Genomic DNA, 26,029 nt, shown 5'->3' on the forward strand with positions numbered 1-26,029 from the left:
GATCTCCAACAGCTCTCTAGGCCTCTCCTCCAGCGCTTCAACTCCCAGAGCTCCTCAGTAAACCGGGATCTGCACCGGGTCAGAGGCCGAAAGGCACAACACGGTCGAGAGCCCCGGCGGCCACCATTTCCCAGGCCTCCACCAGGGTCTCGACCGGGGCATGGGAAAGAGAGGAAGGCATCATCCCAAGCTCCATCTGAAACCTATCAAGGTCCATCAGGCGCCTGGGGCGGAACCAGTTGGTTGGTCCCGCGTTCCAGCGGCGAGGAATGGCATAATGGAAGCCCAATCGGAGGAGATAATGATCAGTCCATGAAAGGGGATGAATAACTGGTATTCCCCCACCGAACTCATCACGCCACTGTCCCGATATAAAAACTAGATTGGGTGTGTGTCCCCCCGCCATGAGTCGGGCCCTGAATTATCTGAGTCAGGTCCATGGCCACCATGGAGGCCATGAATTCCCAGGCCACCCCCGACGCCCCACCCAGGGAATGCAGATTAAAGTCCCCCAGAACAATAAGTCTGGGAAACTCAACCACCAATCCCGATATAATGTCGAGCAGCCCGGGCAGGGCCACTGATACACAGCTAGGAGAAAGGTACACAATCAGCAGGCCCAACTGCCCTCGAAGGCCCCATTTCATGAGGAGGGACTCGCACCCTTCTATCTGGGGGACTGTGACCTTCCGCGGACACAGGGCCTCCCTAATAACAATTGCCACTCCCCCGCCCCTACCCTGGGCCCGTGGCTGGTGTAGCACCTGGAAACCTGGTGGGCAAAGTTCAGTCAGAGGGACACCTCCCTCTGAGCCCAACCAGGTCTCTGTAATGCAAGCCAAGTCCGTATTTTCCTCCTCAATCAATTCACAGATGAGGGGAGCTTTGTTAACCACAGACCTGGCATTAAAATAAACCAGCCTGAGTCCAGGGGCCTGCTCTCACAAACCCCCAGGGAAGCAGATGGAGCCAAGAGGGTTGGAGCATGCCACTGCTCGGAGACAGCGGGGACGTGCTCCCAGATTCCGATACAGCCCTCTGTTCATCCACATTCCCAATCGCCCTAGGGATCAGAGCCCCCACCCCCTCCCTCTGAGCCCCAGGGGACCCCAACCCCGCTCCACAACCCCACCATGATCCTCCAATGGCCTGGACTGCAATTGACCCAGTGGAGGCCCCCCAGCAAACAACTGGATATCACAACCCACCCCACTCCCCAGTCGCCTAAAAAATCTAATTAGAAAAGAATACAACCAACGCCTTTTACAACCCATAACAGACTTAGAGGCCTTATTTGCACTATGCCACCTCTCGGGATCCCAAGACCCATCATTAAGGAAGTTCCTAGCTAGTCCAGTAGGTCATATCCAGGAAAGGGGGGCAATCCTCAGGGCATATAGTTCCATGCTTGCACAAGTTCGTACAGCCATCACCAACCATGGAGATGGGTGCAACAATGGCAAATAAGGATAATAACAGTTTAAGGTCCAGATATACAGCCCAGTAGTCAGGAATATCCACTCCCAGGTGTCCTCTCATAGGAACCGGGAGTGACATAAGTTGGTAATCACCACCGCCCTCTCACCACGGCAGAGTTCCTGTGTTCGCTGGGCAATCACCTGAGGCAAGAACCCATGGTCGTTGCTGCTCTCTCACCGCAGCATGGCCAAGTTCAGCTAGAAAGGTCCATAGCCACCCTCTCACGGCGGCAGGAGTCATCACCCTAGGGAGATGGACCATTCCAGAGAGAAAGAGAAGAAGTCCGGGACATCCGGTTCCAACACGCTGGACAGAAAGACAGCCGCCAACTATGATGGTCACCACGATGGGAAGAACCTCGCACCTAGTTGAAAAAAATAGGGAGCAGATGTTCTGGTCCAAAGCTATTGCTGGCCTGGTATTCCCGTACTTAAGCTCTTGATTTAAAAGCTGCTTCTCCTTTAAATGCTCCCCCTTTTTTATAAAACTAGCTGTAGTTTCCCGGTAGTAGATTTAAAATTCTGTTGCTCCTTTAAATGCTCCCTTTTGCTAAAGATTAGTTGTAAGTTCCTGGTAGTGTTTCAGGCTCCTTAACTGCAAAGAACGACTAAGCATAATAAAGTACAGTCACCCATTCACAATGCTCAAAATGATCATAGATCAAAGGCTACCTATCTTGACAGTGACGATATTGAAGCAAGGGAGCCTCTGGTTTGTTGTTGATGGAGCACTGAGCGAAATGGTCATGGAATCTGCCTTTTTTGGGTATATTTTTGAGCATAATATTGACTTAAATGAATGTTGAATGTACCAAAAATGTATTTTTTAAAAAAAGCTTGTTTTAAATAGATATCCTGGTCTGTGGCTGCTTCATAAATATTTTTGCTAGTAGAATTTGATCATGATGAAATAACCTTGAAGAAAAAGCACTGTATATTATCAAGGAATTTTACACAGGATGTTTTCTAATTAGGGTTGCCAGGTCTGCTTCCAAAAAATAGCAGACAAGCTGGGGAGGGGGGGTTTAAGTAGTAAAAAAATAAAAAAAATTTACAATTAAATTATATATTTTCTTACAAACATTTTAATACGTATTAAAATAATCACTTCAAAACTTTACTTAAAATTCAAAACATCAAATATATTATAATAATATGTAAAATATTAAATTAGATTTTACTTTGCTGTCGTGTGTATTTTTTATTTGACTGCGCAGCTTTGATCAATTCTTTGTGTTTAAGGAATAATTCTTTAATTTTAATACAACATTGAGAAATATTAAAAAATATACAAAGTTCACTTCGAACTGATGGTACAAGCAGTCGGTTACGTTCATCAGTCCACAAATTTCCCATGACGCTGAAAATTCGTTCAACATTTGCATTTGATACCGGAATTGATGCATAATACTGGAACAGTTTCAGTAAACTAGGAGCTGGCTCTTTCTTGAAAAAGTACGTCCACTTATCAAGGGATGAATTGCCCTGCAGATGAACATAAACTTCTTCTAAGGCAGAAATTTCATCGAAGAGAGTGTTGGGTGGAAGTTCTTCTCGCCATGGTGATAATAACCAGATGTTCGTCATTTCTTCTAAAGTTGAAGGATTATTGCGATCAATTAGATTGAAACAATTTAGCATCTCATATACTGAATCGGTGAAATTATACCACTTTTCTAGATACGCACTGGCTCTTTGATACACGTTGGTGGCTTCTTTCTTGAACTTTTGCATGGCATTCTCAGGCAAATGTTTTTTACGTTGAGGCAAATAAAACTTTCATTCCAAAAAACTGCTCATCATATTTTTTTTTGCAAAGAATCACGCAGCTTACACATGATAATGTGAAGATCACATGCAAGAATTTTCTTGCTTTCCAGCTTCAGTAGGGTGTCTTGCATTATTGACATGAAGAAATGCGTGAAATATAAATACAATTCTGAAATTGTTGGTTCATCGTCCTTTGCGAGTTCATTTTCTTGATCTGAAATAAGGTTCCAGATAACCTTATGGCACTCATCAGATCCAAGAGAAATAAAATACGATTTTAGAGGTATCCAGTTTAAAAGAAGTCTTTCGACTGCTTTAAACAAACTTAACCAACGTGTTGGAACATGGCACAAAACTTCATGGAATTCTGACTTGCAAAACTCAAAAAATGATTTCAACTCTTCTCATTTCTTCACAGAATTCGAAAATTCGGCAAAAACCTTCAGCACTACATTTTCGATATCAAAAGATAACTGCTTTAATGCATTTTTTGTGCTGTTGTGTAAAATGTGATTATTGCAATGAGCATTCGATCTTTGTCTCATTCTAACTTATGAAAAAAAGACAAAAACGCGATTCTCCTATCCTTATTCTCTTAGACTGTACAGCTTTAGATTACGTACCATTTCATCATAAAGCTTTTGAATTAAAAAAATGTTCACTATTTTGTGAAAAAAAATAGTGAACATAATGTGAAAAAAGTGGACTGTCCGCTCAAATAGTGGACACCTGGCAACCCTATTTCTAGTTCTTGTATTCAAGAGTTCTTAGTTTTAGCAAACAATGAGATATTAAATATTGTGTGAGATTCTGGTCTGTACTTAGAAACTTGTTTTCTAAGCAAACAAGCACACACACACACCTGAATTCCAGTGTGCATTGCCTATCTAGATAAGTATAATTTACTGTGCAAATTTTAAATGAAAATGAGGAGTAATGGTACTATTACATTGCAAAATATATTTTCATCAATAATTTGATATCAGTAAAATGAATCAGAGTTCAATTTTCAAAAAGACCAGCAGGTGGATGGGATGTAGTTGTAAATGAAAATGTTATGACAAACACTGGACCTATGTATAGTACCAGAAAGGTTTGGTGAGTACTCAAGTAACTCAGCCAGGTCATATATCAGCACAAGTTATCACAGGAGAAAATAATTTCTACTTTTTCCTCATATGCATTCCTTCACTCAAATGTTCCCATTTGATTCATGTTTATCCTAGAAGGAACAACGATTTGAAATTATATTTGAGTGTGTGATCTAGAATGATGAAACTGAAAACAAGGAGAAGACTAAATTTACATATCTACTTCAAAATCTCCACTACCATTGCTTTTCTTTAAAAAGGAAAATAAATATGAGAGATTTAATGAAGACAGCTTGCTTTTCCAATAGTGTTTCTAGCTTGTTATGCACAATATGAATTGTGTACAAGGCTCTATGCTATTGGAACCTAACTATATACACTAATTACAAGATAAAAATACTGATCAGTTGATAACAAGGAAATTATCTTCGAGACCGCCTTCTACCGTATAGCTCCAGGCGACTGGTAAGATCCCACAGAATTGGTCTCCTCAGGGTCCCGTCAGCTAAACAATGCCGGCTGGTGGACCTGCGGGGAAGGGCCTTCTCTGTGGCTGCCCCAGCTCTCTGGTACCAGTTACCTCCTGAGATCCGGACCATCCCCACCCTATTGGCCTTCCAAAAAGTGGTGAAGACCTGGCTCTTCCGGCAGGCCTGGGGCTGTTGATCTCACTGTTGCGATCTGGCGAGATCTGGCCATGAATGGTGTGAATGGGTTTTAATTGTTTTTAATGGTTTAACTTTTAATGTTTTATATATGGTTTTAAATGCATTGTAAGGCCACCTTGAGTCTTCGGAGAAAGGCAGCATACAAGTTGAACAAATAAATAAATTAATTAAAAGGGCCATTCCTGTCCCTGACAAATTCTATTAACACAGTAGATCAATAGTTATGAATTATATATGCATGCTATGATGTCTTGAATTGGCTGAGGGCCAATTCTTCATTCTTTTCTTAAAAGCAATTTCCGCATGTACACAACTAAATGTGTTCTCCTTTTGTTATCATAGTATTAAGTTACTAAAAAGGGATTAAGTCCACTGTCACCATGGTAACAAGAGAGATTTTTGACCTTCCTCATTGCACATAAATCTTAAGTAATATCATCTCAAAATAATATATCTGATGACAAGGTGAATTTAATATACTGAAAATATGGGTGCATTTAACTGTTTATACTGCAGAATCAAAATGTAAAACATTGTATAGCAATAAGATGTCAAGACCTCTCTATATATAATCTAACAGAAAACCCTAGCTCGATTATATGTCCAATTCTGATCATAGTGCCACCTTTTCATTCTAGGCTAAGGAACAAAGTACTCTCAAATTAGCCTTTTTCTTGTCCCTTGCTTCTAATTAATTTAATTAATTAAAACATATCAGACATAAAGAACTGGAATGCAAAGCAAGTCTGAATTAGATGGTAATTTATTTCAACACTTTTTTTTTTGCCCTCTTCCCCACCCTCCCACCCCGAAAAAAGAAGATATAGCTGATATTTGTTGCCTGTGGCCTTAGCAATCATCTTCATATTTTGGCCTTTAGCAGTCATCTTCATATTTCATGTCTGACTTCTATAGTTTGGACTTAAGGCCTTACCCCCTCTTTGCATCAGTTTCCTCTTTAAGTTACTGTTAAATTAGAAGTGAATGTTATGTTTACATAACAATTATTTATTCCATGCTAAATAAAAACTACCTCCAGATTTTTTTTTTCTCCAAAAAAATATAGTAATTCAGCCACCACATACCTTATCAGAGTGAAAAACAAGGCTAATTGTGTACAAAGTAAAAATAATAAATAGAATTTGCCTGAGTGGCTATCATATATAACAGCCAATTATGGAGCTGCAGCATATGTGACATATTTCTAGGCCAACTCTGCACTTGTTCGGACTGGGAATCCATTATATAGACATATGAATTTTGCATGTCTGTCCCAGCAATGAAATTTATATACAAAACGTGTTTTATCTCTAAGGGTTAAATTGAGTAAATATGATAAACATGATGATTTCTACTGTGTTGATATGGAATGATAGGACTAAACAACATTCCTGGGTCAGCCAGAGATAGTTTTTATTGCGCAAGGTTCAGAGGCAGATTGGTTCTTGCTATCTGAACAAAGAGCCCTGGTAGGACTGCTTTTATACATATCCAAGACAAAGGACTTTGCTGGCCCAGCAGTTTTCCATATATGGTTAACATACATCCATTATAAGATAATTGACATTTCCTAATTAATAAATTTCTATATTATTTTCTAGTTCATAAGATTATCGTAGCTAAACATCCTTTATTAGTTCTGTGATTGCTGATGCATAGATTTATATCTTCCTTGGTTCCATATGGATGTCCTTACATCCTTGACAACTAGGCCCCTTCAGAAGATATATATATTATCCAGGATGTATTTATCTGATTTAGTGTAATCTTCCAAACAAATATTGTTCTTCCAAACCAGCACATTTCTTTCTTACAATAGAGAGGATCTTTTAGAGTTCATGGGGCTAAGCACGTTTTTCCCTTATAATAATGTGAATAGAGAGGGTCCTTTAGAGTCCATGTAGCTGACTCTATATGATTCCTATTTTATTTACCTTATTCACATTATTCCCCACTTTTGAAGTTTTTCCATGCAGAAACTTCAACCATTCCCTACATAGTAGATAACATTCTATACTTTCTAATTAAACAAAGCAAACATATAATATCTAGCAAAATATGACTAATTCAGGCAAGGGACAGGTATTTCTTGATCTTCATTCCCCTAATCCTTGGAGGTACTCTCTCCATTCCTTCCCAGGTTCAATATCTACATATGTGTCTGCATCAGAGTCTTTATCTTCATCAAGGGAATTGGGGCTAACCTGATGATCAGTGAGGCTCTCCATCAAAACTAATTCCTTTTCAGATTGCAGTTCCTTTACTGCTCTCTTTGATAGCTGTTTGAGCAGAGGAATTATACAAGGAATAAAAGCTAGGCCTGTTACAGCACATATCAACAAGAATAACATTTGTTTTATCCAGCTGGATCCAGGCAACCAAGAAAACCACATGTCAGATGTTTGTAACCTCTGATTCAACTTGGAAGCCCTGTCCTGTAAATCCTTGGCAACTTCTCTGACCACACCTGATTTATTCATGTAAAAACAACAATCTTCTCCCAGAAATACACACAAACCACCTTTCTTGGCTGTTAGGAGGTCTATGGCACGTCTATTTTGTAGGACCACTGCTACCAAAGAATCTATCTGGTCTTGGACTTCTAACCAAAGTCCCAGCAATTTGATTCAGGCTCTCTTGAAGCTCTTCTGATAATTGTCGAAACTGTATTACGGAGTGTGTCACTCCACCTATACCTGTTCCAACTGCAGTTCCTATCCCCATGATTACTAATAGTGGGACTAGGATTGGTGCCCGTTTCTGAACATGTCCCATGAGAGGAACAGGGATGGTATGTTCTCCACTGACAACACCTATTTTAGGAAAAAGGTGTACTAATGTGCATGTCCTGGTCCAGTTTGTTGGTAAACACAAATACGCATCCTTTCCACATAAGAAGAAAATTCCATTTTCTCCTAGACACACACCTATATTTATGGAAAAGGCATGAGTTCGGTGGTTCTTTTCATTAGTCCAGACCCCCAAAGTCCCTGCCACAAACATGCCAGTCAGCAGCTGTAATGGGACTTCTAAGGAAGGGAACTTTTGCTTATCTCTGAGAGTTGGGCCTTCAAGAAGATAACGGGAGGTTATATTTCCAGGGGGAAAGAGAGCACATAAACCTGATTTGGACCTTAAGGTGAACCAGAATGGAAATCGTGCTGGCCGAAATGGCGTCGGACATTTTTCAAAAGATATATTCCATCCTCCCCACCTTCCTTTTTTAATGGTCATATCTGGTAGTATTGAGAAAGTGACTTTTTGTTGAAACAAGTGGTGGGCAGAAGGAGAAATACTTTGGTTAATTTTACATCCATAAGGTCCATTCTAGGGCCAAGGTATATTTCTGACGGACATTGTTCTTCTGTCAGGGACCCTACAGGAATACCAGATATTTGATGTCTCTTTATGCACATGTTCCTATGATTTCTACACCAGTGGCTATAGAGCCAGCTATTGGAAAGTGGCTTATTCCCAGTCTTTTGAATGCATCATAAAAATCTCCTTGCAACTTTGAGGTTGCTGCTCCTTTCCATCTAGGTTTTAAAGGCTCATTTTTCCAATGTTTATCCATACCCTATCACCTGGCTTGTAGTTGTGACCTGCAGTCGTAATAGGGGGAGGTATACATTCTTGCATATATTGCGTCAGTTGATTGACATGATTGTTGTGCTGTTGTAGCTGTAAAAGTAATTTCCTCGCTTCCACACACCCCTTTTGAACTAGGTCTAGCCAGCCTTGAAAGTGGTGCTTAAACAAAGCAGGGGGCCTACCATACAGGAGTTCAAAAGGAGACAACTGGTATTTAGTCCGTGGGGCTGTTTGAAAAATGTACAAGGCCATGGGGAAAACTTGAAGCCATGGCAAGTGGGTTTCTAAGCACAGTTTGGTAATAATTGCTTTCAATGATCGATTAGCCCTTTCAATTTTTCCCGCGGATTGGGGCCGAAATGCACAATGATATCTCCATTTCAGGCCCGCTGCTTCAGCTAGGTGGCGATTTATACGTTGCACAAATTCTGGGCCATTGTCAGAGCTGATGGTAGATGGACATCCAAATCTAGGGATTATTTCCTTTAAGAGAAAGCGTGCCACTTGTATAGCTAATTTATTTCTAGTAGGGTAGGCCTCGATCCATCCCGAGTAAGTGTCAATGAAAATGAGCAGGGCTTTATAACCATTGCATTTGGGCATGTCAGTAAAGTCCACAACTAAGTAGTCCATGGGCAAGTAGGAGATGGGCTGCTGTCCTGGTGGTAAATGCGGTCCTCGCTTAGCATTCACTTGCGTACACGTAGGACATTGGGAAGTTACTTTGGCAACCAGGCTCTGCAAGTTAGATATGTAGAACGTTGCTTGCAACTGTTGGGCTAAAGCAGTCTTGCCAATATGTGAGGTCAGATGTGCCTCTGATACTAAAGGCCAGGCAAGTGAAACTGGTACCACTAGGCGATTGTCTGGCAGAGTATACCATCCCTTTACAAGAGTGGCTTTTAGATCTCCTTTGGCCTTGTCCCTCTCCACATGAGTATAGGTGGGATGCGATCTTTCAATGTATGACTCTATTTCTTGTGCCAGATAAAGATAGTAATCATTTTTATATAGGGGACGGTGTGCTGCCAATTTGGCCTCTCTATCAGCAAATCGATTGCCCTGTGCAACGAGAGTGTCTGCCTTCTGATGACCTGGACAATGGATGACAGCTAAGGATTTAGGAAATTGTGCCGCAACAATCAATCTTTTAATTAGAGGGGCATGTTGGATTAGTTTGCCTGCAGAATCAGTGAAGCCCCTTTCCTTGTAAATGGCTGCATTTGCTTGAATAGTCAAAAAGGCATATTTACTGTCTGTGTACACATTAATAGTCTTGTCTGTGGCTAACTCTAATGCTCGGATGAGTCCTCATAACTCAGCTGCTTGAGTACTGGTACCCACTGGAAGAGGAGCACTTTCAATTACTGTGTGTTGGCTAACTATAGCATACCCTGCATAACGAGCACCATCTCCCATAAAGCTGGAGCCATCAGTAAACCACGTAAGCTGGGCATATGGAAGAGGAGTGTCCGCTAAGTCTGGTCTACAGGAATACTGATAGTCTAGTACATGTAGGCAGTCATGTAATGGAAGGGATGCATCGGGTATAGGCATAAGAGTGGCAGGATTGATAGTTGCACACTGGTGAAGGCTTATCTGGAGGTTTTCTAACAGCAGCGCTTGGTACTTATGAAGCCTCTGATTACTTATCCACAAGTGTCCTTTATTTTCCAGAATGGTTTGCAATGCATGGGATGTGAAGACTGCTACTTCAGAGGTGAAAGTCAGTTTGTTGGTATCTTTCATAAGTTCTGCTAGAGCGGCCAGAATTTTAAGACAGTGTGGCCAGCCTTGGGCAGGGCAGTCCAGCTGTTTTGACAAATAAGCCACCGGCCGTTGCCATGACACTTGCTGCTGAGTCAACACCCCTAATGCCACATTATGACGAACATCTACATAAAGACGGAAGGGCTTGGAAAGATCTGGCAATCCTAATGCTGGAGAGGATACAAGTGCTTCTTTTAAATGACTTAATGAATTTACTTGTTTCTTGCCCCATTCAAAAGGGTCTGTTTCTGCTCCACAGGTTGATGCATACAGGGGTTTGGCAAGTAAGGCAAAATTGGGAATCCATAAGCGACAAAAACCCATGACTCCCAGAATGCCCCGCAGTTCTTTCCGATTCTTTGGCGGAGGCTGTTGTAAAATTGCCTGTTTACGAGGTAGGCCCAAATTCCTCTGACCCTGAGACCTAATGTATCCCAAATATGTAACTTCTTTCTTTACTAATTGAGCCTTCTTCCTTGAAGCTCTGTAACCACAGTCTCTCAGTAACTCAAGGAGGGTCGGGTATTTTGGAAACAGTTCTCCTGAGTAGTTCCTGTTACTAACACATCATCTACACACTGAAGGAGACAGTCCCCTTCCTGAACAGGTTGGAAGTACTGCAAGTCCAAAGCCAAGACATGCCCAAAAAGGGTAGGAGAATTCTTAAAGCCTTGGGGTAATCTTGTCCAGGTATACTGACAATGTCTACGCAGTTTAGAGTCTTTCCACTCAAAGGCAAACAAGTCTTGGCTATCAGGGTGTAAGGGTATAGTGAAGAAAGCATCTTTCAGGTCTATGACGGAGAATCATGCGGCTGAATGAGGGATGGTCCCCAACAAAATGTAGGAGTTCGGGACAATCGCATGGAGCGTGACCACTGCATTATTTACGGGTCTCAGATCTTGGGCCGACCTCCAACCCCCATTTGGTTTCCTTATGGGCAAAATTGCGGTATTCCATGGGGATTGAGTTTCTCTAAGTATCCCGGTGGCTAAGTATTTGTCAATTAAAACTTGAATGGCTTCTGCCGCTTCTTGAGGGACATAATATTGGGGTACTCTGATGGGCTTGTATCCTAATTTCAATTTGACTTCTACTTGGGAGGCAAATTTAGCTAGCCCCGGGGGATTGTCCTCTGCCCACAGGGTGGGAACATTAAATTTCTCCCAATTACTTTCGGGGGTTGTGTCTTGCATTAGCATCAATCGCCAAGTCTCATCTACTGGGTGTGACACTGTCAGGTATTGTCCATTCTCGTTGAAGGAAATGGTGGCTCTCATTTTAAAAAGTAGATCCCTTCCTAATAGTGGGACAGGGCATTCAGGCATATACCAAAATTAGTGCTCTACTAGGCTGTTCCCGACCTTGCATTTGACAGGTTTCAGGAGGCTGTGTGTGGCAGCTGTGCCTGACACTCCTTGAACTCTGACTTTCTTAGTTGACAAGGGGGCCACTGGTTTATTAAGGACTGATTGATCCGGTATCGATCAACATGCGGACTTGATGTCCTCCCACCCATAAATCCATTATGGGCTCCAGGGGTGGGTCCGTGGGGCCCTGGCCTCTTCAGTCATCCCACTCCATTTCGGCTAGGCCGATCACCTCCTCATTCTGGTATTGCTGGCTGGGTTGTCGCCTGTCAGCACCTCTTCTCCCTCTAAATGCTCCTCTCGGGGTTCCTCTAAAACTTCTTCCTCTAAGCGCAGGCTGTCCATGCCCGTAGGATACTCCTCTTGATTCCATCCTTCTACAGGGGCATTCTCTCTGCCAATGTCCTTCTTCTTTACAGATGGCACATTGGTTGGGTCCTAAGGTAACTCCTCCCAGGGCCAAAGCTAACATTTCAGTTTTCTTTCTTTCTTTAATATCTCGCTTTTTCTCCTCCTCTCTATCCCTATTCAGGTAGACCTTCCTGGCCACTTCTAGGCATTCACTGGTATTCTTCCCTAGAGCTCCTTCCAACTTCTGCAGTTTTCTCCTGATGTCCATGGCACTCTGACTGATAAATCATTCATTTAACAGGTGTCTATTTGCTGGATCTTCTATGTTTATCCCAGTATGGATCTTATAGGATTCTACTAGTCTAATCAAGAAGGCCTCAGGACTCTCATCCTTTTCTTGGTGTATGGTGGCGGTTTTGGCATAATTAACGGGACCTTTTGCTGCTTCCCTTAAACTGTTTATGCATAGGAGGCGGTAGCAGCTAATAGAATTTGGTCTTGGTTAACATTGGGATCCCAGTTTGGATCTACTTCTGCAGCTGCTATGGCCTTTTGCGCGGCATTGACCCCGTCTGGATATATACGGGTTAAGACCTTCTCTTTAGCAATTTTGAATTTTTCTCTGTCTTCCAGGGAGAGTAAGGTATTTAATAATTGCTGAATGTCTCCCCATGTGGGTCTATGTGTGTGCATTTAGTACTAAATAGATCTACTATTTCGGTAGGCTTTTTGCTAAATGGGCCATATTGCTGTTTCCAATTAAGTAGATCTGTAGTTGTAAATGGCTGATATTGAAACAAGGGACGAATGATGGGCAGTCCCTGGGCATCAGTTCCATGACTCAAAATTTCCCTCAAGGGGGCCAGAGTCTCTGTCTTCTTTAAACTTCTCTGGCTTCAAGTTCAGGAACTAATAGGTTTAGATTCTTCTTCTGTCTCTTCTTCCCCATCACTCTTAACTTCCCGTTTGGCTTGCGGTTGGCGTTTTCGGGGTGGGATGGTCTTTGGCACCATATCCACTGGCAAGGGTGGATAGGGGTTTCGTCTTGGGGCAGGCAAGGGTGGATAGGGGGTTTGTCTTGGGGGTACGGGATGTGGTGCATATGGGGGAGGGCAACTAACTTCTTCCTCATCCTCCTGACTGAAAACTTTAGTTTTAACTATCTTTCTGTTGGTCTTATTTTTCTCTTTCATCATACATACTTTCACACATTCTATCTGACATTTCTTAAGCCAAGAGAGGGCTGCCTTTTGAGCAATCTGCCACTGATCTATGTATGGGTATAGGTCCCAATGGCCATCCCACGTGATGATCTGATGTATCTTGGATATCACTATTGGATTCAATGATCCTTTTTCTGGCCACCTTACGCCAAAGGTAGGCCATATATTTATACAAAACATCTTCACGGAATCTGGATCACACGGGGAATCACCATAGTTTCCGCTAAAGGCACTCTTAAAATTGGCTAACATACATTGTAACGGTGTCCTGGGGACACTATTACGACTATCCATCCTAACACACTACCACTGACCCACGGAGCCTGAAACTCAAAGGTCACCAATGGGAACTGCAGCAGTTTAACCACCCACACAATCCCACACAATCCTAACAGAGAGACTTGAACTCTCAACAGGAGACTGGAACTCCTCATTAGAGACTTTAGGATGACGCCTTGTTTCCTAGGGGGGTGATCAGGCCCCCTTCTCCACCACTAAATTGGTGGGTACCCCTATTACTTATACTTGCCTGCAGGCGTCTTCTTCCTGGACTTTTGTTGAGGTTTCTGGGTCTGGCTGACCTGTGGATCCTTGACTGAGCTGCTTCTCCAGTGGGTTACGACACCTCCTCACCGAAAGGTTCCGTAGACTTCAATGGAGTCCTGGTGGCCAGCCGATGGACTTTCCTTGGGAAGGCGTCGGTCCCCACTGGGGCAGGCCATCTTGGCAGAGCAAAGGTCTCTGTTCCTTAGTCTCATCTGGGTCGCCACAAATGATATGGAATGGTAGGACCAAACAACATTCCTGGGTCAGCCAGAGACAGTTTTTATTGCGCAAGGTTCAGAGGCAGATTGGTTCTTGCTATCTGAACAAAGAAAGAGCCCTGGTAGGACTGCTTTTATACATATCCAAGACAAAGGACTTTGCTGGCACAGCAGTTTTCCATATATGGTTAACATACATCCATTATAAGATAATTGACATTTCCTAATTACTAAATTCCTATATTATTTTCTAGTTCATAAGATTATCGTAGCTAAACATCCTTTATTAGTTCTGTGATTGCTGATGCATAGATTTATGTCTTCCTTGGTTCCATATGGATGTCCTTACATCCTTGACAACTAGGCCCCTTCAGAAGATATATATATATATTACCCAGGATGTCCTTGATAACTAGGTCCCTTCAGAAGATATATATATTATCCAGGATGTATTTATCTGACTTAGTGTAATCTTCCAAACAAATATTGTTCTTCCAAACCAGCACATTTCTTTCTTACAATAGAGAGGGTCTTTTAGAGTTCATGGGGCTAAGCATGTTTTTCCCTTATAATAATGTGAATAGAGAGGGTCCTTTAGAGTCCATGTAGCTGACTCTGTATGATTCCTATTTTATTTACCTTATTCACATTAGTGTGGCAAATAACATCATAATAAAAGTGAATTTCTGTATTTGCATTTACCTTTTCATGTGACCTGTCCTTTAAAAATGTCTCAAAAACTAGTCAGCAAGTCAGAATATTTCCTTGAACCCTCAGAAAATATTTTGCAAACAAAGGCTCTAATCATTGACTTACTGTTGCTTATACTGCTTTGTACTACAAGTTGTGGGAATCTTCTAGACCTAAATCAATTTTTCATAGAAGTAGCCTCATGAGATACGATACAAATTCCATATGAACACAATTTATAAAAAGTACTTCAATAGCTGAACACAAATCCACTGTGTTCTGTGGACATGTCTGCAGTAATGTACAGTGGTCTTATTCCCTCATGGTTATCAGGGATTATTATTAATTTATTTTCAAGAGGCTTTGTTTTTCTCCTCCATCTTTTGTCCTTTCATGGGAAACTTTTCACATTTTCTGAGTGCTCCTTTAAATAACAAATTTATGAACCCCAATGAAGCCTCAAACCAGGGGTGAAATCCAGCAGGTTCTAACAGGTTCTGGAAAACCAGTAGTAGAAATTTTGAGTAGTTCGGAGACCAGCAAATACCACCTCTGGCTGGCTCCAGAGTGGGGTGGGGATGGAGATTTTGCAATATCCTTCCCCTGGAGTGGGATGGGAATGGAGATTTTGCAATATCCTTCCCCTGCCATGCCCACCAAGCCACGCCCACAGAACCGGTAGGGAAAAAAATTGGATTTCACCCCTGCCTCAAACCAACAAAATTTAGGCTTTCCTCAATAGCAGTCTATTAATAGCCCATATTTATGGCTTGAACTTTATAAATCTAAGTCCTTCCTTGTCATGGAAGCAGTCAATTCTTCCTCCCATTAGAGAGGTCTTATAAATGGGGAATTCTCAATGTAAATCCATGTTTTCAATAAATAATCTCCAGTGTGTATATGCTGGAAGGTGGGAGGCCCTGCCCAGCAAATATTATAAACAGCCATAAAACAGAGCCTATTATGTCATATTAATGATCCATTCACTTCACTCCTCTGTCTCTATCAAACCTAATTTATATGAATAGATAAATTAGCAGTTGGTATTCATTTAGAAATTCTGTATGAATTAGGGCACAAAAAGGGTCAGTGTCAGGTTGGTTTTAGGATAATGACATTTCACTGTTATTGTTTAATCTAGAGCATGTCTGGCTAGATAAATATATGAAAGTACTGGGATCTGAGCATTCTGACATTATTATGATCTACCTCACATGATATTATTGCTGTTCCCCCAGATTTCTGTTCAATACCTTACCTGCTGATTGACTGCACCAAGTTAAATCGCTCAAAAGTGCTTTTCAGTATAATATTTAATAATATTCATGAAAATAATCATATTTGCTTTGGCCACTGTTTAGTGTCCTTTTTACTTTTTGAAATGGTCTGTAAAATTGTAAAAAAAACATATAGCACATTTAAAAAATACCATATTTGATATGGTGATCAAATGACTTATAATCTTTTAATTAAATGAATAAAATCAGTGCTGCTTTTTATGTCACTGCTTTAATACTACCCACAATTCCATTGTAAACGTAATGTCAGATCCATAAAAAGAAAAGTATCATATCTTCTACTAAAGGTTCATTTCATAGAATAAGGAATTTTCCTTGCACTGAAAATAATATTACAGATGAATGAATGTTTTAAGCAGGGATGGGTTCTACATACCTTTACTACTGGTTCGTATCACACCTGCGTGTGCCCTCACTGTTCTGTACATGCGCAGAAGCTTCCGTGCATGTGCAGATCACCTATGATGACGTCCAGGTCAGTGGGTGGAGCCTCCCGCCAGTTTTACTACCAGTTTTTGCGAACTGGTCTGAACCAGGCGCAACCCACCACTGGTTTTAAGATGTAGAGAGATTGGTTTATCCAATCCCAAAAGATTACCAAGATAAATACGGGCAAAACAGAAATCTTCTTGAAATTGTTTCCTCAGCTAAGATTGGGAATACTTTTCAGGCCTCTTAAAACCTAACCTGATTATTAAGTACCAAAAACCATTTTCCAGATCCTCTAAAGTTTATATCATAATAATAGATTTGTGCTTTGCTTACTAAATTTGAAATAATACTAAGTGGGGAAAAAATAAACAATCATTTGTAGATTTCTTGATTTTTTTCTTCATTTATTTCAGATTATATTCCAATATGAGGAAAGGCAAAGCTAAACAAATAGAGAAAGCAAATCAGCAACCAAAGAATTATTAAACTCCTCACTCACAAGACTAATTCCAACTTGTTTTTATTTTGCATTATATATAAACACAACCATTTTAAAGATCCATTTGATTCTCCTTTTTTCTTCCACCAAAAAAACAGAAAAAATATTTTAGTGAATTATTTTCAGGGAAATATTGCCTACTAGATATTCTTCCACAAAACGCTCTAGGAACAGTGTTGTATTTTTAAATTCATAACTTCCCTGAATTTCTTTCTACTGCTTCAGAATAATCCTCTACCTTAGCAAAAATCAGGAAGCACTATCTGAATAAATGAGCAAATTCTATTTTTAAACAGTAGGCCACATTTGATATTCATTACTTAGATATGAACTATGAAACCTATTGGGCATGGTATGTAATATAAAAAAATAGGGAACACGTCTTATCTGACTTTTAATGAGCACCTCAAATCTATATTTACTCAAAATATATAATCCACCAAGCAAGATCAACCAAATCTGTAACCAATCATTCTGCCTTATTTAAATTTGATATGCCGCATCTAGTCCCTCACTACAATCACACAACAATCCATAATGTCCAATGCTTTCCTAATATAAATGAAATGGGAAGCTACGTGAGATTTAGATAGGAATGTTTCTTAGAAAAAACAGGTGGGACACTGACACCTTTTATCAGATAGCATACATCTCCCTATATTTGATATTTCCACTGTTCTCAATAACACATACAAAATTCACATAGTTTTAGTTGTGTTTCATTGAGTCTCAACCTCCTTCCTTTTTATAAAGACTGAATCAGGAAACTCAGATATGCCTGAACCTTTTTAAATCCATATTTAACTATGTGATAGCTTTATACTTGTCCTTATTCAGTCTTTTTGTTATAATATCCCATCATCTTAGCAATGCATGCATCTCATCACTTAATACATAAATCTATTTCATTGCCTTGCTCCCTATTCTCAGCTGGAGATGAAGACTACAACAGTCCTCTTCTGAAGACATTCAATAGCCCAGCTACAACTTGCAATACAGATGTATCTTAAATGCCTACATAACTCACATGCCAGCACTCATGAAGTTTATAGTCTCCGTAACATGTGTATGCGAGAGGCTGCAATTAAAAAGACTCAGTTATGGGTATAGAATACTTGTACTTATCACTAAACTTTGCTATGATTACCACTTCATATGAGAGCAGCTTGCCATGGCTGTTTATATTTATTTTTTAAAATGATACCACAGAAGGAAAAAGTAATAATAAAACTGTAATCAGACTAATACAATATAGGGGTGCAAGTTCTAACACTTCTCTTCCTTACCCAGCTAGGCAAGCTCTCTCTCTCTTTTTCTCACTCCCAAAAATGTGATTTCTAAAATAATACACATAATTAATGTCACCAGGCCACCATTTAAGAAGATGCATAAAAACAGAAAAAGGGAAGGAAGAAAAGTCAACGTTTCTTCTCAACTTCCATTGATTCTATCAGACCAAGAGCTATTAACATTAGTGCAAGAGGCAGCTGGTAAAAGTAAATGATCCCTGTAACCCTACCTTTCTTTTACACATAAATGTACTTCCCCTGAGAAATCTAGCCACTTAAAGCCTACTGACTGAAAGGCAATATATGTGAAAGGAGGTGGTTACTATAACTTTTTATAATCACCAGGAAAAGCTTAAGTCACCCCAAGGAGTAGACTATTCAGGGAAGTGTAAATGGCAGAGTGTTTCAAGTATGAATGGATACCATCTGGAGAAGTAATGGTCAATAATTTGCACCCAACAGTTAGATATATAATTGATTATTGTATAATAAAGCACAATTCTCTTACTTCAGCTTCCATTGAGCAACAGTGGTTAAATAAAAGAATAATAAGGAATATAGAAAGTAGAATTATTTAAAAATTAATTAATAAACATGGATATAGAACCAGAAGAATAAAAACACAACCACTGCCTCCCCTATTAACGTTACACACAATTCACCAGAATACTTATTCACACATACTGATTCAAGCAATTAATAGAGGAATGAAGTTCATAGGTAAGTTAATAAATACAAAAATACAAAAAATATGTTTCATTAAATGTCAACTGCTATCATCAAAGGACTTCAAAGCTCTGTTCTTGCTCAAACAATTCCTACAAATAAATAAACAAAAAGGAAAATCTGATATAGGCTCTAAATCCCATTGCAATATAGTATTTGAAAAGGAAGCCAGACTGGAAAATATATCTCCACCAGTATATTGAATAAGATCAGGAAATGAAGCTAATAAACAATCTGTTGTTTAGTTTTGACTAAACAATCTGCCTTTCATACAGCTTGGTAATGGAATCTGATGCACGGATGTGATTGACAATATTCACACAATCATACGGTATCTTCACATATATTTCATCATTCCTCCCCCCCCCCACCCCCATTCAACCCCATGTGGACATCTATGTTTTCCTAATAGAAGGAACACCTGGAGATTTCCAGGATCTAGTTTCTTCAACTAAAATCCTGTCCTAAATTTTTCATCAGCCACAACCAAAATATCAAAATATCATCATTCTACAAGTAAGCATCTTTATTTTTGATTGATCAGACGAAGGCAAATATTATAAACTTTGCTATTGCTAAAGGCTTAAATAAGGATGGAAAAACATAAATAATATAGATTTGATAAAGTGAGAGAATCAGCTCCAAGAAGTCAATTCTCTCTTAAAGTAATTTGAGGTTACTTCTGAATACTCCTGGCGACAAGTAAGAATAAAACCATTTGTTTGTTTGTTTATGTCCTGCCTTTATTATTTTTACAAATAATTCAAGGTGGCAAAAAACATCCAACACAACTTCCTCCATTTATTTTCCCCACAACAACATCCCTATGAAGCGAGTTGGGCTGAGAGAGAGTGACTGGTTCAACCTCATCCAGTAGCTCTAAAGTGGGATTAGAACATATGATCTTCACTTTCTAGTTCAGCGCCTTAACCACTAGACCAAACCGGTTCTCTCTTTAACTATTATGTATAATTGTTTTCCCTTAACAATTAAGATACATCATAAAAGCAGGAAGCAATATCAAATAGTCTGGAACGAGGCAAAAAATGCATCTACAAAAATATATGTGTATATATTTATTATAGTAACCTTAGAACAGACCACTTTATATCCAAAGAAATTCACCTAAGTTACTAAGAAATCAGCTAGCCCGATTAAGTACTAATGGAATATCCCATTTGATTCTTTAATATGTTCATACTTCACTGACCATCTTTTCTGGCTTCCATGAAACTTGTTCTGGTTTAGATACAGCCTTATTAATGCAATACTCACAATTGACTTCAGTAAATCTAATTAGTTATTTCTCTTTTGATGATATTTGATAGAAATTGTAGTCCTCTTTTACCAAATATCATGAATCTCTTTAAAGTCAAAGCTTAAAAAAAGAGGTCATAGTTGTAGAAAATAATCTTTTCCACCCAGTAAGTCCAGGTTCAAACCTTAACATTTCCAAAAATGGATGGAGAAAGCTTAAATCTAAAAACTTAGAGTGCCTGCCATTCAAAACAGCTAAAATAGACTGACTGCCTTTTCAAAAGGCATTTTCCTATTTCCTGCTCTGGATTAGAACAATGGCAGAAATTTGGGCTGACTACCAAACCCAGAAAGAAAAACATGGATGTATGTATCTAGATATGATGCATGTATTTACATGTTAGTTTGTATCATATATACAACATATTATATATGCTTCTCCTCAAACAACACTCCCTTTATGTGTTGAGATATTTAATAGCACAGAGGCAGCACTAAAATACTTCCTATATTCCTAAGAAATTGAAATCCTGTCCAGGCAGGAACAAAGCTGCCTACAGATTACTATGATATTCAGGGTTTAAGAGACAGATATTCCATTTTTAATTGGACTGAAATAGCTCTACTTTTCCATTTATCATCCTATTACTCATATTAAGCCATTTTAGAAATATTATTTTTCAGTAGTCATTCTTTCTTTCCTCTTCCAATGTGTTTCTTTCTTCCTTAGAAGATCCTCCTCAATGACCACAATCTCAAAACACAGTGGAAATCTAATTAGTGGTAAGGAAAACATGTCTATTTAAGTCTTCACATGTTGCAGCATATCACTTGCAAGCTAGTTCTATACCATTTCATAGGAACTGGTATAGGGACTGGTCTATCATGACCAGATAGATATCTGAAAGAACACATTTGCCCTACTTCTCTGATAAGAGATTTGCTGTTGCACACGCAAGTCTTTCTCCCTCTCTCTTTCTATCTGGAAAAACAACTGAGCACCAGAAGGAAAATTATTCTATAACTTTTTACAATTGCTCCAAATCGATGTTTAACCTAAATTCGGAAGCCGAAGTGTGATCTTAAACCAAAGAAAAATATTTGAAAGAGGGTGGAATGTAGTGAAGAAAAAAACAAGAAAAGGGGAGGGCACTCTTTTTCAGTTCAATTAAAACTTATAACAGTCTGCCAGTTTTATGTAGGAAGGAATGGAAGGGTGGGGAAGGAAATGCTGACAACTGGCAACTTATTAATCATTGTAATCAACACAAAAATCCTGTTTGATGAAGCTACAATCATGGTACAGAAGATATACAGCCAAATTTACCCCAGGCAAAAGCAAATGTACATTTACTGCTCCAGCTTGTACTATATTAAATTTGCATTGAATGGTTAAACATCAGGGGATAGATTCTTTAAGTTACACAGCTTGACTATTCCATATAGGAAGGCCTCCTATTGCCAACAGGAAGGCCTCCTATTGGCCTTTTCATGTAGTTTCTGTTAATTATTCATTAGGGATAACGCTCTTGATGATACTTGTTGCAGCATTTGATCACAGAAAAGAAATAAGATTTAAGGAGCATGAGAACTCTCAGCACTTAAAGAAAAGATAAAAGATAGTAGAGTAGAACTACCTCATATTAAATGCATTCATATAAAAAATAAAGCTAGAGTCTATAAAAGATAAAGCTCATAAACTGATGATATTAGCTAAATCACACAACATTTTAAGCCATTATGACTGAATTCACATATCGTACTAAATTTAAAACAAATATGGCCATTTAGGCTGCTGTGAATCCTACTGAATTAATTGATTAATCAATCAATCAATCAATCAATCAATCAAATAGTTAAAGTAAATTGTTAACCAGATCACTACATATTAAGCCATTGAGTATTCTTAATTCTATCAACCTGACATTCATCTCTGAGACCGTCAGGATAATTTGTGACTTCATAAAAAAACCTGAATTACTGACATAGTTAATAACTAGCAGAAAAGATACTCATCTTTGGGTAAGGATAGGAACAGTATGATATAAAATGTATTTTGAATTAAGAATAAGTTTCTATATTTATTAGATTATTTAAGTCTATTGATATATTCAATGATCTTAGGCCATTATAAAACTGATGAATTAAAGAAAAAAAATTATAAAATGATACTTATATTAAAATATTATTTCAAAATGGACTACTTGCAAATAATTAAATATTATTTATTAAATGTTAAGACATAATAAATATAAGAAGATTCGAAGATTCTGTGGGACCAGCAAGCACATTTAATACAGCTTTCTGTGTTAGAAGTGGTAAATTCCAAATAAGAGAGAAAGTCAAAATTGCTCTTTGATTTCCTGCATGGATTTTTTTAAAAGTATCATATGGCTATCATTATTAATCTTTTATGAATTTGAAATTGTTTAAATTGATGAACATCATCACACATGACAGCATTGAATGCATGGCTTATCTCTCTACTGCATAGGTATGAACATTCTTTTATATTGTTTCTTTCACACTGATTATTGATTCTCCGGGTTTTCCATCATCATTAGCAACATCATTATTGTTATCATCCTTTTCAAAATCACATGGATTGATTCAATACTAAAGACTTACAATACAGGTACACGTGATGCATTTGTTCCCGTCAGGATGAAATTCCTCACCTTCAGAGAAATGTCTACCTTCAAGTGTGCAACCTGGGTAAAAACAAATATTTTATACATTTATGTAAAATAATGTATTGCGCATATGTAGAGATGTAGTGTGTGTGTATGTGTGTGTGTTTCACACTGGAAAAAGTTATCAACTAATTAAAATAGGCAATACTGGGATAGATCGATTGATATTCTAAATGTAATGCAACATCAGGTGCTTGGTGACAATCATACAAAATATTTTTCACAAACAATGGATGAGAAGGGTATTATGCCTGTTATTTTTGAGGTGCTAAACACTGAGGCAATATGTAATGTGAATTTTTAAACCAAAGCTTGTGCAAGAAATTCATTCAGCCACAATATTTATTTTGCTCTCCAAAGAAAGCAACTCGATAGAGGTTTTGTTAATTTCCCACAGTAGAAGAGATATTATTTTCCCTCAGAAATCAATTAATGCAGAATCTTTAGTTTTGTCAATCCATTTCAAGGGGGCTGTCAACAGTCAGAAGACTACAAAGATCGGAAAGGGTTTGTAGAGTGAATATAGGCAAAAGATATAGAAGATAGGAAAGCATCATGCTGCAACAACACAAAGAGCACCAGCAAAATCAATGTAGCAAGTGAATGACATTCAGAGTGGTGGGAATACCAGTCCACATGAAAGGACAACAGAAATGAAGAGAAGGACATGGAATAGGTCCAGAGATATCAACTTTTCTTCAGCATGAGTCTTTTTCATTGTTTGGTCACACACAAAAAGACTAAATAATACAAACACCATGGTACCAGAACAGAGTAAAGACAATGGTTACGGGGGTGGAAAATGGTAATTTAAAAAGTCTGAAGTGCAACAAGCAATACAAGCAAAATTAGTCTTGGTCAAACTAATATATCTACATATCTTAAATATTAAAAGCAAAAAATCAACTTTCCTCTTCTTCAGACATACAAGCTAATCTTTTTCATTTCTTACCTGGACATAGGGGGCAACATATCCCTGGTTCGTTGTAAGTATTTGTACAATGAACAATACACTGAATCTCAGACTCTGTTATCACTCCTTCCTGCAAAATAATATAAGAAGGTCCAATTATTATCCACAAAAAATCAAAAGTATATCAACATATACAAAACCCCCCCGCAGATTGTTCATCCATATCTTTCACATTCTTCTTATCTCCATTTTATCAACATCATGCAGACAGGAGGAAACTAGAAGCATCACGGCGAGACTGGCTGGAAAATAGTGGGCTCTGATGAGCCTGGCAAAAATCCAGCCAGACAAACCGCTGTCGGGGGTCTTCAGACCGGAACCATCTTGTAGGGATGGTGAAGAAGGAGAGGCATCTCGGACAACAAAGAGGAACAGGCAAGTTCCTTGAGAAGTCAGAGGAAACTCTTCTATCCGGCAGTGGGGGCGGCGGCCATTGCGACCACCATGAAGCTGGGGCAACTGGAATAAAAATTGTGCAGGAGCAGTGTTTTGGACGGAGTATTGGTATCAAGTGAGTGATTGGCCAACTCACAGGTAATAAAGAAGCAATTTGAAACTTTTTAAAAGGAGTCCCAGCATGGAAACAGGAGCTAATTAGTGTCGGGGAATATTAATGGGGGAGAAGAACAAAGCAGAAGTAAAAACGCTAAAGCCCAAAACAGAGTTTGATATTTGGATTTGGAAACTGGATTTGGAGAGCTTAAAAGTATTACAAGAAAAAGAAACCCAAAAGAAAATAGTTGAAAAGGATTGGATTCAAAATGTAAGAAAAATTTTCAACTTTAAAGAAAAACCCTGTAAAGATATTTCAATTGGATTTGAATTGGAGTGTAAAATCTGGATTTGGAATATATAAAAATTAAGAAGAGAAAGAAGAAATTAGAAAATATCAGATAATTGGATTTAATACACAAATTGGATACTTCGTTAAATTGTTGATTTGAAACTTGTGGATTGGAGAGTGACCTCTACTGGTGGAAAAAAATGTACTACACTGAACATTTTGAAATCTGGAAAAAAAAATACAGTGACCTTGATCAATGAGCCATGAGAAGTTTTAAGGAGGACTTGTTTTCTTTTCAGTTATTTGACTTTGATAATTAAAAGAGGTGACAAATAATAAAATGTTAAATTGGAGTTAAAATCTAATTAGTTCGTAAAAATGTCGCAGGAATTGAGATGTTTAAAATGGTACATGTATCATTTGACTTGGATATTTATTATTTATTTTATTTTGTTGCATTTCTATGCCACCCAACTCCCAAGTGACTCTGGGCGGCTTACAACAAAGAATAAAACAATGCGAACAATCCCATAAAAAATGTTAAAAAGAAAAACATTAAAACATTAAAAACTTTAAAAACATTAAAACACATGCATTCCAATTCATGTCCGGGTATCACAAGATCATTATAATGAGATCAATGGCCCCAGGCCTGCCGGAAGAGCCAGGTCTTCACCGCTTTGCGGAAGGCCAATAGGTTGGGGCTGGTCCGGACCTCAGGAGGTAATTGGTTCCAGAGAGCCGGGGCAGCCACAGAGAAGGCCCTCCCCTGCGGGCCCGCCAGCCAACATTGTTTAGCTGACGGGACCCGGAGGAGACCGACTCTGAGGGATTTTACCGGTCCCTGGGAGCTGTGTGGTAGAAGGCGGTCTCGAAGATAGCCTGAGCCATATAGGGCTTTAAAGGTAATGACCAACACTTGAATTGCACCCGGAGACCAATAGGGAGCCAGTGCAGCTCGTGGAGAATTGGTGTAATGTGGGTGTATCTAGGCGCACCCACTATAACTCGCGCGGCTGCATTCTGGACCAACTGTAGTCTCCAAACACTTTTCAAGGGTAGCCCCATGCAGAGTGTGTTGCAATGGATAGAAAGAAATCAAGAATTTTGTCAGAACGTATTCAACTGGATAACAGCCTACCAATGAGAAGCAAGAAAACAACACTGAAGATAAAGACATTGATGAAAAATTAAATGATTACATTGGGAGTAGTAATGAAAATGGGCCTGGTGGCTCAGCAGACTGATAGCATTGTGATTAATACCAGCTGTCTGCAATTACTGTAAGTTTGAATCTCACCAGGCTCAAGGT

General features: G+C 39.1%; 1 protein-coding gene across 9 annotated transcripts in view; it reads right to left on the reverse strand.

Annotated features, from left to right (window-relative positions):
• The window catches only part of BMPER (BMP binding endothelial regulator), a 499,083-nt gene that overhangs the window by 300,732 nt on the left and 172,322 nt on the right, over window positions 1–26,029 (reverse strand). For all 9 annotated transcript variants that reach the window (XR_015734230.1, XR_009620982.2, XM_060686109.2 and 6 more), the window contains exons 5-6: window positions 23,913–24,003; window positions 22,896–22,978 (exon numbers count right to left, since the gene is read on the reverse strand). Coding sequence is in view for 7 of the 9 variants with exons in the window: in XM_060686109.2 (XP_060542092.1) it covers window positions 22,896–22,978; window positions 23,913–24,003 (174 nt within the window). In the remaining 2 variants the exon portion in view is untranslated. The remainder of the gene's footprint in view (window positions 1–22,895; window positions 22,979–23,912; window positions 24,004–26,029) is intronic.

Source organism: Pantherophis guttatus, chromosome 4 (assembly GCF_059756535.1).
Source record: "Pantherophis guttatus breed Tessera chromosome 4, ASM5975653v1, whole genome shotgun sequence".
In the NCBI taxonomy this organism is placed as follows: Eukaryota; Metazoa; Chordata; class Lepidosauria; order Squamata; family Colubridae; genus Pantherophis; species Pantherophis guttatus.